General features: G+C 40.1%; 1 protein-coding gene across 1 annotated transcript; it reads right to left on the bottom strand.

The window, feature by feature from the left end:
• Positions 1-1411: 1411 nt before the first annotated feature.
• LOC130296273 (keratin, type I cytoskeletal 42-like) lies at positions 1412-8252 on the bottom strand. Its single transcript, XM_056547664.1, has 8 exons — positions 7938-8252; positions 7562-7644; positions 6328-6484; positions 6074-6235; positions 3623-3748; positions 2726-2946; positions 2388-2422; positions 1412-1546 (listed from the first exon to the last, which is right to left on the bottom strand). The coding sequence occupies exons 1-8, from the start codon at positions 8250-8252 to the stop codon at positions 1521-1523; spliced, it is 1125 nt and encodes a 374-aa protein (XP_056403639.1). The 3' UTR covers positions 1412-1520.
• Between the last annotated feature and the right edge of the window lie 5286 nt (positions 8253-13538).

Genomic DNA, 13538 nt, shown 5'->3' with positions numbered 1-13538 from the left:
TCAGATGGGGAATGTCATGGTGGGACACTTTGGCCAAATCACTGGAGAAAAACTACATGCTTGGACAATGACTTATCAGACGTTGTCTGGTTGAAACAACTAATACGTTTCCACTGGTTACATTAGTTTTTCCATTAGTGGGATAGCACAATAGCCACCAATGAACAATTTTCTAATTCCATCCATCTGGATTTTGATAATGTAGTCAATGGGATGACAGAAACATGGATGATGTTGTGACCCATCCTCAGAACACAGACCATGTTTTGGACCATAAATCAGATAACAAATGTAATTCATGATGGTCAGGAAACATTTACATGTAACATTTTGTTTTCAGTCTTGAATAGTGTTCATCATTGAAATCATTAGATAGTTGGAATGTTTTTGATTCATTTTGGTGAAAAATAGCAACTTGTTTTTAAAGGGGCACTCCGCTGCTCAACGCTTGGAACAAACTGGGAGCTTGTGATGTCATAGCCCCACCCCATCATGATGTCACGCCCTGCCCCCTCAATGCAAGTCTATGGGAGGGGGCGTGATGGCTGTCACGCCCCCTCCAATAGACTTGTACTGAGGGGGCAAGGTGTGATGTCATGAGGGGGTGGGGCTATGATGTAACGAGCTCCCGGAGCCAGCTCCAGCATTTGGAACAGTTTGTTCCAAATGCTGAGCAGTGGAGTACCCCTTTAAGCTGTTCATGCACATGAGATAGTGGGCAAAATCAGCCAATGGTGTAATATTGTCTGCCAAAATTGTGATCTGTCAGGTAAGGGACTTTGGTCCCAATGTGGCTGATCTATGGTTGGTTCATGGGATCATTCTTACAAACATGCCAGACTAAACTAGCAGATCCCTGTATTGGTTAAAAAAAAGAAAAAAAAAAAACAACAGTAAGCTTGCACAAAGTGGCAAATGTTTGACTAAAGTCAACCAATCATACCATGGAATTATTTAAGGAGATAAGATAAATTTTATCCATTATGAATTATTGTTAGTATGTCATTTATATAAGATGATTGGTACATCATAATGGCCCAAATCTATATGGGCAGCTTTAGGCTAGGATTGGAAAAATAAGTGTATGGCAATGTTGGCGCAATTTGGACAATCATTTGTCACTTTGCACAGGCCAACTGCATGTTTTTTCTTTCCTCTGATCAGGCAGTTTTAGTCTAGCACGTTGCTGGTAGGATTGATTATAGGAACAATCCCACAGAAAATTGATTGGCAATAGTCCATCTGAGCAAAGTCTTGTATATGAGCAACTTCACCAATCCTACCACCAACAGGTCAATATATCTATGTATAATATCGAGATAACTACCTTCGGTTTTCACAGTATATGGGACTCCCAATGGGTAAATAACCTGCTATGTACCATATTTGAAAAGAAAGATTGTGAGGAATACAATAGATCCAGTCAGAGATCAGAGCAGTGTGAAGGTCTTTATTCTTCGTTTTTTCGTTCTGGAGTTTCATGCCAGATTTGGGTTCTTCGTAGGAACAATGTTTTTAGTCTAACACTTCATATGGTGATGAGTAACTGGACAAGAAGTAAATATTTGTGAGTAACAATAATAAAATACTTCACAGAGCTCTTAGCAAAAGTTGTCTTTACAGGGTTCTACACCATAAACCCTGTTACGCCGAGCGCTCCGGGTTCCCGCTCCTCCCCGGAGCGCTCGCTACACTCTCGCTCCCGCAGCGCCCCGGTCAGATCCACTGACCGGGTGCGCTGCGATACCGCCTCCAGCCGGGATGCGATTCGCGATGCGGGTGGCGCCCGCTCGCGATGCGCACCCCGGCTCCCGTACCTGACTCGCTCTCCGTCGGTCCTGTCCCGGCGCGCGCGGCCCCGCTCCCTAGGGCGCACGCGCGCCGGGTCTCTGCGATTTAAAGGGCCACTGCGCCGCTGATTGGCGCAGTGGTTCTAATCAGTGTGTTCACCTGTGCACTCCCTATGTATACCTCACTTCCCCTGCACTCCCTCGCCGGATCTTGTTGCCATTGTGCCAGTGAAAGCGTTTCCTTGTGTGTTCCTAGCCTGTGTTCCAGACCTCCTGCCGTTGCCCCTGACTACGATCCTTGCTGCCTGCCCCGACCTTCTGCTACGTCCGACCTTGCTTCTGCCTACTCCCTTGTACCGCGCCTATCTTCAGCAGTCAGAGAGGTTGAGCCGTTGCTAGTGGATACGACCTGGTCACTACCGCCGCAGCAAGACCATCCCGCTTTGCGGCGGGCTCTGGTGAAAACCAGTAGTGACTTAGAACCGGTCCACTAGCACGGTCCACGCCAATCCCTCTCTGGCACAGAGGATCCACCTCCTGCCAGCCGGCATCGTGACAAACCCAATTATTACTGTACTAAACCATAACTGCACTTACCATGTTTGGCTTCCGAAAAATGATGAGTTGGGACACTGTGTAGAAAAAGAAATGACAGATGAATTGTAATACAAATATGACGATCACTGTATATAGTACTTTATATCAAAGCTTCATGTGACAATTTCCCTTTTGCGAGTTTTGGATACAAAACCGATTTGTGACCCATGTGGATGTCAACTGGACCCCCAATAATACTACATCTTTAATCTCCCTCAAACACTTGTTTACTTTATATATTTATGGGCAATTAAATAATTTTATATGCAACATGCTCTCAGGAAGTTAATTGTTTTTTATATTGTTTTTACATTATATATTATTATATATTCACATACTGAATGTCAAGGCCTTCTAGAAGATGTTTGTATGTGGAAATCTCCATTTCCAAGTAGTTCTTCTGGTTCATTAGAAGTTGGTATTGATAGTTCTGTTCCTCTAGACGGGATCGGACTTGAGCAAGTTGAGATTCAATATCATTAATCATGCATTGAAGTTGAGCAAGTTGAGCACCAAACGTGCCATTTATTTCAGCCAAAGTGGATTCCAAAGCGTTATTCTAAAAAAACACAAAACAAAAATACAATGATGAGAAAAAAAACTATACTTAGTTCTTGAGGTACCAGAGGTGTAGTAACCGGAGGCGCAGAAGTAGAATTTACACCCAGGAAGTGGTACCTATGGGGGCCCAAAAGTTCTTCTAACATATGAGAAGTCATTAGTATTATAAAAAGCACATTAAGGTGGGGATCCTTGACAGATTTTGCACTGAATCCCAGGAGATTCTAGGTACACCTCTGTGTCTTACCATGTGTACTAGTATGAACTGTTGTATACTTAGGCTTGGTTTACATGTATAATTTCTATGAGGATAATTTTTTTTTGTACTTTTACCCCATCTGAAGCAAAAAATGCACCAATTGTCAATAGACTTTTTCACTATTTAGCTTTGCAAAAGCGGTAACGCTGATCTCACAGGATCTCTACACCAGAACACCACTCTGTATAACAAACAGTCTGGTGAGTACTTTTGGTGGACCTGAGGAAGGCACGAGGTAGTGCTGAAATGTGTGGTCCTTACTGAAGAAAACATAAATAAAATAACATTGTCCTGTGTTAGCCTGGGTCTTTATTACGTTCATGTGTCTATGCAGCACCTCCTAGACCATTTTTTGTCTGTACCTAGATGAGAATGTATTCAGTAACAGTAGGTCCCCCACATTCACTTCTCCTACCAGACTTATCTGACTCTGCATCTCAATCTCCAGCGCTTGTACAGAACGTCTTAGGTCGATTATCTCATTACTGTTTGATTGTAGTTGTTCAGCGCCAAAGGAAACTTCACGGTTTAATTCTGCACTCTACAAAAAAGTTAAAGATGTGAGAAATACATTGAATGGACACTTCTGCCTTTTATTATTGTAGCTCCCCTTATGACCCAGTAGTGTAGCATAAAATTAAGTGAACAAGTTTTTTGTTTAGTTTAGGTAGAAATCCACAATGGAGCCTATAACAGAAAGAAAGAGGGTGCTCCATGTGTAGGATCTTGAGAATGCAAGGTGGGGCAGGGGAGCTAGCAACCGCTTACTAAATCAAGTTGTGTAAGAACCTACACTACAATGGGGAGCGCATTAAACTGGAGGTGGTCTATGTCGTCCGCAGCCTTTCTGGAGTGTAGAAGGATATCAAGGAAGTGACTAGAGCCGGTACAGGAATATCTTCGGCGCTGAACGAAGGAAATCAGCGAGACCAGAGGAATGAAACTCGGCTTGTTAATTGTACAAAGATGCAACATGATTCGCTGCATGTGCAGCAAAATGCGTCACATCATTGTACAATAAACAAGCCTGGTTTTATTCCATTGGTCCCGCTGATGTCCTTCGTCCAATGCAGAAGATATTCCTGCACCGGCTCTAATCACCTCCACAGTGGAGCCTAGTCATTGTTGCTAGACTAGCCAAGGCCAAGATTTCATGGATTGCCAACCTTCCATAATGCGGTAGTGTTGAGAGTATATTTAGAATGGGGGACTGAGGAAAAAAATCTATTTAGAGGGGATTCTGTGCACTTAAAGGGGTATTTCGGTGGAATTTTTTTTTTCAAAAAGTTAAACAGATTTGTAAATTACTTCCATTCAAAAATCTTAATCCTACAGCATCAGCTGCCGAAGTTGAGTTGTTGTTTCCAGTCTGACCACAGTGCTCTCTGCTGACACCTCTGTCTGTCTCATTAACTGTTCAGAGTAGAAGAGGTTTGCTATGGGGATTTGCTCCTACTCTGAACAGTTCCTAACATGGACAGAGGTGTCAGCAGAGAGCACTGTTGACAGACAGAAAAGAACAACTCAACTTCAGCAGATAAGTTCTAGTAGGATTAAGATTTTTTAATAGAAGTAATTTACAAATCTGTTTAACTTTCTGGAGCCAGTTTATATGAAAAAGTTTTTTTTTTTTACCCCTTAAAAAAAATTGCTTCCCAAGGGGTTAGAGGAGAATGTTAGGAGTAATTCTGATCAACAGGCAAAGCACTGTCAAGCAAACTATAGCTAAATACAATTCTGTTGTCTAATATATCCAAACCCACAATTTAGATTGTCCATCACAGAAGGACTGTAACAGCAGAAGCCCAACTCAAGTGCTATTGCTGTCTATAGAAAACAGAAAAGGAAAAACTCCCAGTGGACAGAGGAGTACAAAACCTGGAACACTGTGCAGTTGAAAAATATTAACACACTCTAGGTATTCTAAAATCTGTGAATGGATATTGGAACAGTAGGGCTTATCTTAAAGGGGTACTCTGCTTCTCAGCGTTTGAAACAAACTGTTCCGAACGCTGGAGCCGGCACCTGGAGCTCGGGACATCACAGCCCCGCCCCCTCATGACATCACACCCCTCCCCCTCAATGCAAGTCTAGGGTGGCAGCTGTCACGCACGCTCCCATAGACTTGCATTGAGGGGAGGGGCGTGACATCATGAGGGGACATCATGAGGGGCGGGGCTGTGACTTCACAAGCTCCCGGTGTCGGCTCCAGTGTACTGAACAGTTTTTTCCAAACGCTGAGCAGTGGGGTACCCCGTTAAAATCCTGAAGGGCCCAGCCCATGTTAGCTTTTTACCCTATGGTAGTAGGACACTTTCAGTAGGACAATTCCACAACAGTCGTATAGTCATGGACTGGTTCCAGAAACATGACAGAAAATGTAATTGTTTCCCAGATCAGCCCCATAAATTTTAATCCTGTAAAGAATCTCGGATGATGAGGTTGTACAAGAAGTTCGGGGCATTGAGCATAGTACTTCCACCATCAAAAACCAGTGACCACTGCGGGGTTCAACAAGCCAGATACGTGGTGATCAATTGGTTAATGGAATTCTCATGAAAGACACTCCACCACCTCTTATTGTCTAATCGCTGAGGACTCAATAAACATAAACCTGATATATTGATGGTGTATACATTTCGGTGTATGATGCTCTTACTGTTACCATTTTATCTTTTTCTTTCTTTGTTGCTAGAAGTTTTATGATAAGAAAGGTCCAGGTGATGATGTTATCCGTAGTTTGGATATACCATGCATCATCTATTTTCTCTACATCAATACTTGTTTATTGGTCATTTAATGTGTCAATCACAGGGGGCAATTATTTGTGTGTGGGTAAATAACAGTATAAAACGTTTTGTATTACCCTTGTCAGGAAAATGTTCTCAACCTCATTCAGGTTCCTTTCCATCAGGTTTTCATACTCATCTCTGACTTCGGACAACACTTGGTTCAAGTCCACAGATGGGGCAGCGTTCATTTCTACATTCACTCTGGCACCGAGCTGTTGTTGCAGGAAACTCACTTCCTTTGATAAAAAATTATATGAAATAGGGATATGATACATGATTTTATTAGAAGTAGCTTAGCATATTGGGAGAATCTACAGAGAAGACTTACTCCTGCTTGGTTGTTTTCCATTTGGTTACGTTCTTCTTGAAGACATTGGACTTGTCTTTCTAAGTCTTGACCTGCATTATTGACTGCACTCAATTCTCTACTCAGCTCAGCAATGTCAGATTCAATGGCATTTCTCAGGTTCACTTCCATCTGGTACCTGAGAAATCAAATATGAGGAAGGAGAAGAAACTAAAAGCAAATGCATATACACATTGAAGGAGATTTATCAAGCTCCGTAGTAGATTTTTTATTTTTTTTGCTTATTCCAAAGCACATTTCTGAAATCTGCTCATGTAGTAAATCTGCTCGCTATTTATGAAGAAAAATAGTCTCATCTCCACTTAAAAGTCACATATGTATTCCAGGTCCAACCTGGCTTACAGAAAGTGCATATGTCCGCAGAAAAGGACATTAACACCCCCTTTAACAACTGTTCTTGTTCTGCATCATGAAACAAAGTTACTACATTCATGTTAATGTTAATTATAGAAAAATTAATTATATAACTAATAACTCTATTAATTTTAAGGTTGAAAATAAACACTGCACACCTTGTTAATTTTAGGACACGTACATGCTGGAGTACACACTAAATTTTTAAATTAATGTTGTTTTAAAATAATATAAGGCACAAAATAATAGTGTAAGAATTTTTGCAAACTACGTAAATAACCCATATGTGGCACAAAAATGTTTCCTTAAAAAAAAAAAAAAACATCCATAGTATATTGCAGCTATTTAGTGCCAGGCAGGGTGTCACCCGATGCGGTACTCCCCACCCTCACCCTCCCTGTCACTCTCTAGCAACGCTACTGGTAATAAAGGGTAGATAAAGAACTTCGGCCATTAACATAAGGTAAAACTTTTCTACTTTAAAAAATGCTTTTGTAAGCGGGTTTCCCGGGTTTTGCTTATGTGCGATTTATTTATCAAGGTCGTGCGACTATTTGATAAATAGGTCACATGTAAGCAAGAGTAAGTAAAAAAAAAATTGGCATATAAAAGCCATACGTTTGAAAAGAGTGATAAATCTCCTTCATAGTTTGTTAGGGGAAAGAAGATATACATAAATACATTTTTTAAGCTAATTTTCATGCAGTGTTGATCTAGAGAAAGAACAAAATCCCCCATTAGAAAAAAAGCATGCACCAGGTGCCCCATGCATACATGTACTGAGCATAGTTCACAGAGTGTGACCAAAGCCCAAACCCATGATTTCTGATAATCTCCATACCTTCTGCTCAGGTCATTGGCTGCCCGCTGGGCATTGGATATCTGACGCTCAAGTCTGGAATTTTCCATTGTGGTTGACATTATCTAAAACAAGAATACAACAATGGCGTCATGCACTCAAGGTATTTAACATAAAGAATTGATATTGTATATCCGTCTATATATATATTCCGTAGCTGCTTGAGCACAAAAAGCATCAACTGCTTTACATGCTATGAATGAACAAATAACTGAATAAACACAAACCTGATATTAATATAGAAAACCATGCCTAGAGACCACTATAAAGATTTAAGAATATCCTATATAATACGTACTCCTACAGTTTGTACATTCGACCTATACTTTACATTGCTTGCCTATACAGATTTCATTACCATGTTTTGGAGCTCTTGGATGGTTCGGAAGTATTGGCTGGAATCAGGCAGTGAGCTGGGGGCATTGTTGGCATACCATTCACAGATCTTTCTCTCCAAAAGGGCATTCTCCTGTTCCAGAGAACGAACCTCCTCTAGATAGGAGGACAGTCGCTGGTTAAGATGTTGTAAGGTTTCCTTCTCATTTATACCGAGCAGACCGGTGTTCTTCCATCCATGATTAATTCTAAGACTGTGTCCACTATGAGCAGCACCATGTCCGTGACCAGAAGAAGAGTGTGCAGAAAAAGAGACCTTAGAGCTTCCATGAACCATTGGTATTTTGCAGAGGCCACCATGATGGGAAGTTGAGGAGCTTTTGTGATGGACCTTATGGTTTCCTCCATGATGGTGTGAAGAAATATGTCTGGAGGCTTTATAATGGTGACCACCACTATAGCAATGCCCCTTGAAGGATAAATTGCTGATACTGTGGGTCATGTTTTCTTGTAGGATTCTTGAAGAGAAGAGAAACGTTTCTTGAAGTCAGCTGCACAATTCAGTATCTTTTGGACTTCTTTATATAGGAAGTCAGTTCACTGATGCTAGGTGACTTCATAGCTGTTTTATGTGGCTTGTCTAGCATCTGTCTGAAAATGAAATACGTAATTATAGATTGCGTTAATAGGAATATATTTTCTTATATTAATCATCTAAGAGACCATCCACCACACCCCATCAATACTGGATTTTGCAGTTATACATTTGTTTTATTAGCATACCGCTAAAGAAAGTAACCATATAGGTGTAAGCATTCATATTATTACTAATAGGTATAACATGACATATAGAATACAGAAGTATTCTTTGGAGCATGAAATGAATTTAAAGCTAATTTAATTCTCCTTTACACATGGGACAGATTTGTTGTTAAGGGGTCAGCATGGGACTATAGAAATTTTTTGCAGACTTCCCTCCCAGAACTCCATTTTCCTGTTCTTCCCAGCCTAAAAACTGTTATGACCATGTCCAAATGAGGTGGCCAATAACCCTGCAATGTTGATTGGACTACCTCAGCCACAACATAAATGATCATGTAGGCATAAATTCAGTAACAGGAAATTAGGTCAGTAAAAACATTTTATATCTCCAGATGACCCCTTTATGACTTGTGTTTCATAAAAAAAAAAATGGTTGAAATTAATCGTGCCAGTGTTCAAATGCAGAGGCATCGGAAGACTGAATGATGTTCTCCCAAGCATTAAAAAAATTCTTGCTTTTTGGGAACAGTAACAGGTTTTGAGACTGAAAGGTTAGGACGCCTTAGATTTTTTCATGCGTTCAAAACATTATCCATTTTTGGGATTAGCAACAGGTTTTGAATCTGGCAAGAAAAGATGCCATACATTTTTCCAGGTGTTCCAATTTTCCCTTTTGGGAGTTGCAACAGGATTGGTGTCCCAAAATAGTCAAGAAGAAAGAGCTTTTTGGGTTATAATGGATTTTGTATCAGTAGTTCTGGCTAGTAGAAGAATAGCAGCTAGGGTGATGGACTGCCAGAACGAGTAGTAGCCAGCAGACAGCAGGAGGTGGCGAACTGGTGGTAGTAGTAGGCAGCAGACAGCAGGGGTGGTAATAGTGTTTAATCAGTGGCATCTGGCACAAAAATGTTTAAATTCCTCACTTCTCCATGTCTAATACATTTTAACAAACAAGGGATTTTCCAAGTTGCAGGCAGACAATCTTGTTCACTTGGGTATAATGATGCCACCACAGAACACTCTCTCTGATGCAATAATGGAAGGTGAATAAAGTATCCCTAGTTCTTGGCAGATGCCTGCCAGGGTTAAAATGCATACAAGGTATCAGAATAATTGATTTTTCTAAGCATTTTAAAAACTATTTCTTTTTGTGAGTTGCAACAGGATTGGTGACGGTATCCAAAATAGTAAAGAACCTGTTGACCGTGTTTGTAAATGTAAAAAAAAAATGATAAAAAAAAAATTATGCAAAATTCTAATTTTGGGAGTTGCAACAGGTACCTATACAAAATTAAGAAGTGTTCTCTTTTTGAATTTTGAAAATTTAAAAGAATCATACAAAATTCTCCCATTTTAGTGTTGCAACAGGACATTGAAGAATCTGTACAAAGTAAAAAAAAAGTGTTGTTTTTTTTCATTTTTTGAAAATTTTAAGAATAATACAAAATTCTCCCTTCATGGGAGTTGCAATAGGACATTGAAGAACCTGTACACAGTAAAGAAGTGGCTTTTTTAAAGTTTAAAAATATAAAGAATGATACAAAATTCTCTTTCTGGAAGGTGTAAAAATAAACCCATTCTGGCATTATACCGAGGGTCTTAGCATTTGGCTATCAGTACTAATCTCTTTCCCTCAATAAGCACAATAAGCCTGTCAGTGTCAGCAGGCATTGGTGGACTTAGTATTGGTACCTTTAGCCACCTGACAACACTGTGCCTGGCAAGATGCAAAAGAATTTCTATACTGCAGAATACTGTAAAGAGATAGGTAACTGTAAATGATGAGGAATCCACTGACACCTGGCTCAGTTTTATATTGTCAGTCTCTCTCTTTCCTCTTCCTAAGAAGACCTCAAATGAGTCAACCAGTCCACCAGGGCTGTACTTTTCTCCAAAACCACACAACACCTGGAAGAAAGTATGAACTTTTGCTTGCTGCCACAGCTGCTGCTACTGCCATCAGGCACCTGGCTGCTGCTGATACTTGTACTGGTGCTTGTACTGCCACCAACATTCTTACTGACATAGGAAATTATAAGGGTGTCCTCTGTCTTCAGATCCCCCAGATCCAATACATTTTTGATCAGACATTTTTTTTTATAGAAAAAGATTTGGAGGTTATTTTCATGTTTTTGTGGTGATTTGTCATTCACTGATTAGTCAATTTTCACTCTCAGTGCTAGTAGAACCCAACTAGAAATGCTGGGGTTTATTTACTAATGTGATCACGACTCTTTTTTGTCGGGTTTTGCACCCAAATTCAATACACGTACCTTGCGACACAATTTGCGACCAAAAAAAACAAAACCCTCCATTTTACAAGAAAAACCTGAAGAGGGGGCGTGGCCACATGGTAAAGTGGGCATGGTCAAGACAATAGGGTCGTGGTCCCGACAGTTTTGAAAAATCCGAACATATTTACTATGGTTTCCACAGAAAATGTGGTGGATTTGAGCTGAGTAAAACCCGACAGATCAGAACAGTTTAAAAAAAAAGCAAAACATAGGGAAAAGTGCAAAATGTAGGGAAACCTTAGTAAATTCCTTGGAAAAATACCAGTCAGAAATCAAAACCCACAAAGAAACCTACACTCCACTCTCAGTAAATAAACCCCACTATGTTAGATTAAACCCAGAAAATACAAGTAACTGATCCTAAAATGAATATGCTACCTTTATTCTTAACACTTTTAACTACACAGTTTTGTTAAACCCAGGTGTAAAAAATATGTTTGATGAAATCTAGAAAATACACAGAGCTGACACTAAGATGGCTATGTTGTGTTTAATCTCAATGCTTTTAACTGCATAGTTATGTTAAACTCAGGTTGAAAAAAATATGTTTGAATAAACCCAGATATTGCATGTAACTGACACTTAGATGACAATGCCACAATCATTATCAAGCCTTTTAACTGCATAGCTATGTTTTACCCAGGTACGAATACTATGTTCTATTAACGCCAGATAATACACATTACTGAGCCTTAGATGGCAATGCCGCATTCAATCTCAATGCTTTTTACTTTGTAGTTATGTTAAATTCAGTTAGAAAAAATACAGAAAATACATGTAACAGAGCCTTAGATTGCTTTTCCATGTTCACAACACTTGAAATATATAATCATGCTAAATAATATGTCATCCCACTGCTTTGCTTAGTTTGCTAATGTGATAGCTTTCATGGGCTTGTTCACTGCTGGCAGAGATTTGTAGTGCACCAACTGCACACAGTAGTTGAGGTGACAAGAGATAACTGCCTAGGGTCAGTCCACTGAACAAACAGTCCTTGGACTTTAAAGTGTACCTGTCGCCAACAAAAACTTTTGATATAATGAAGATAATACCATTATATGTATATTTGTAATATACATTGATTAAAAAATGTGTACATTTTTGGGTGAAAAAATGCTGTCCCTGCAGCTATTGCCTGTGTGTATACGAGGAGACCAAATACAGGAAATGAGGGCAGGGCTCTGTACAGGCTCATGGCTTTTCAGTCATCCTACTGTGTGAGCCAGGGGCATTTCATAGAGCCTCAGTGTGCAGAACCCTGCTTGTCCTCAGTGCACAGAGCCCTGCTTGTCCTCAGTGTACAGAGCCCTGCTTGTCCTCAGTGTACAGAGCCCTGCTTGTCCTCAGTGTACAGAGCCCTGCTTGTCCTCAGTGTACAGATCCCTGCTTGTCCTCAGTGCACCGAGCCATGCTTGTCCTCAGTGTACAGAGCCCTGCTTGTCCTCAGTGTACAGAGCCCTGCTATACACAATTTTCAACCAATGTATATTACAAATATACATATAATGGTATTATCTACATTATATAAAAAGTTTTTGTTGATGACAGGTACACTTTAAGAATAAAACCTACACTTTACCTACAAAGTCATAGACATATATAACATTTTTGCTTTTCTTAAAAGACAGAAAGGAAAATGGGTTTAGAATCATTGTTTTGGGGCAAGTAATCAGTTGTGAGTAGAAGTTAAAACTATGGACATCTGCAATACAATTAGGGGTTATAGAGGTTGCAGTCCCACAAGGGCCTTAAAGCTTTAAAGGAATACTCCAGGATATAAAAAAGTATCTTCTATCCGATTGCAGGGACACACCGAGATATCTGTACAGGGCTCCTGCTCTCCTTCTAAATGGAATATGTCAAACACTGCACAAAGCAGTGGCCGACACGTCTTCTCCATGCAGCTCTATAGTTTTGTGGAAGTCCTGTAGACATCAAGGAAAAGAAGATCCTGTTGGCGCTCACTCGAACAAGGAATATAATAACCGGTACGGACCAGGCAAAATAATAAACAGAAACAGATTTATTGGGATGTTAGCGCCACAGACTATGCGTTTTAAGGGGCGGGACCCCCTTTTCGTCAGGTCCAATGGTGATTCAGAAGTGCATAGTGTCTTTTATACAGAAAAAAAGCCAGTGAAATCAGAGGGTTACTTAAAACATCGGTATTGATAGTTAAAAATACAAACATATCAATAATAGGTACATATGCTGTCAAAACCTTTTCAGCAGCAATAACAACACAAAAATATTACAACGATGCATGGATAATTACAGCGAGAAAGAATGTAGGTCTCTTTGTTTGTGTTCTGCTTGTCTGCATATTAGTTCTCTTGTTAATCAGAAGTAACGGCGGCAGCTGTCGGCTGCTCTGTGTCAGCACTTAATAAACCGCAACAAGAGACCTCGGCTAAGATGTATGGGAAACAGTGGGTAAGACCAGGCAAAAACAGAGCATGTATTTAACAGTTTGTGTGCAGAGGTGAGCCCAAATGGTTGGTCAGTGTCATGCCTCATTATATATTGCATTTAAAATAATAGATGAATAGTTCTCAAAATATAAGGGG

This window comes from Hyla sarda, chromosome 12, assembly GCF_029499605.1.
Source record: "Hyla sarda isolate aHylSar1 chromosome 12, aHylSar1.hap1, whole genome shotgun sequence".
In the NCBI taxonomy this organism is placed as follows: domain Eukaryota; kingdom Metazoa; phylum Chordata; class Amphibia; order Anura; family Hylidae; genus Hyla; species Hyla sarda.
Note: the sequence above shows the minus strand (reverse complement) of the source record. Positions and strands in the feature narration are given on the sequence as shown.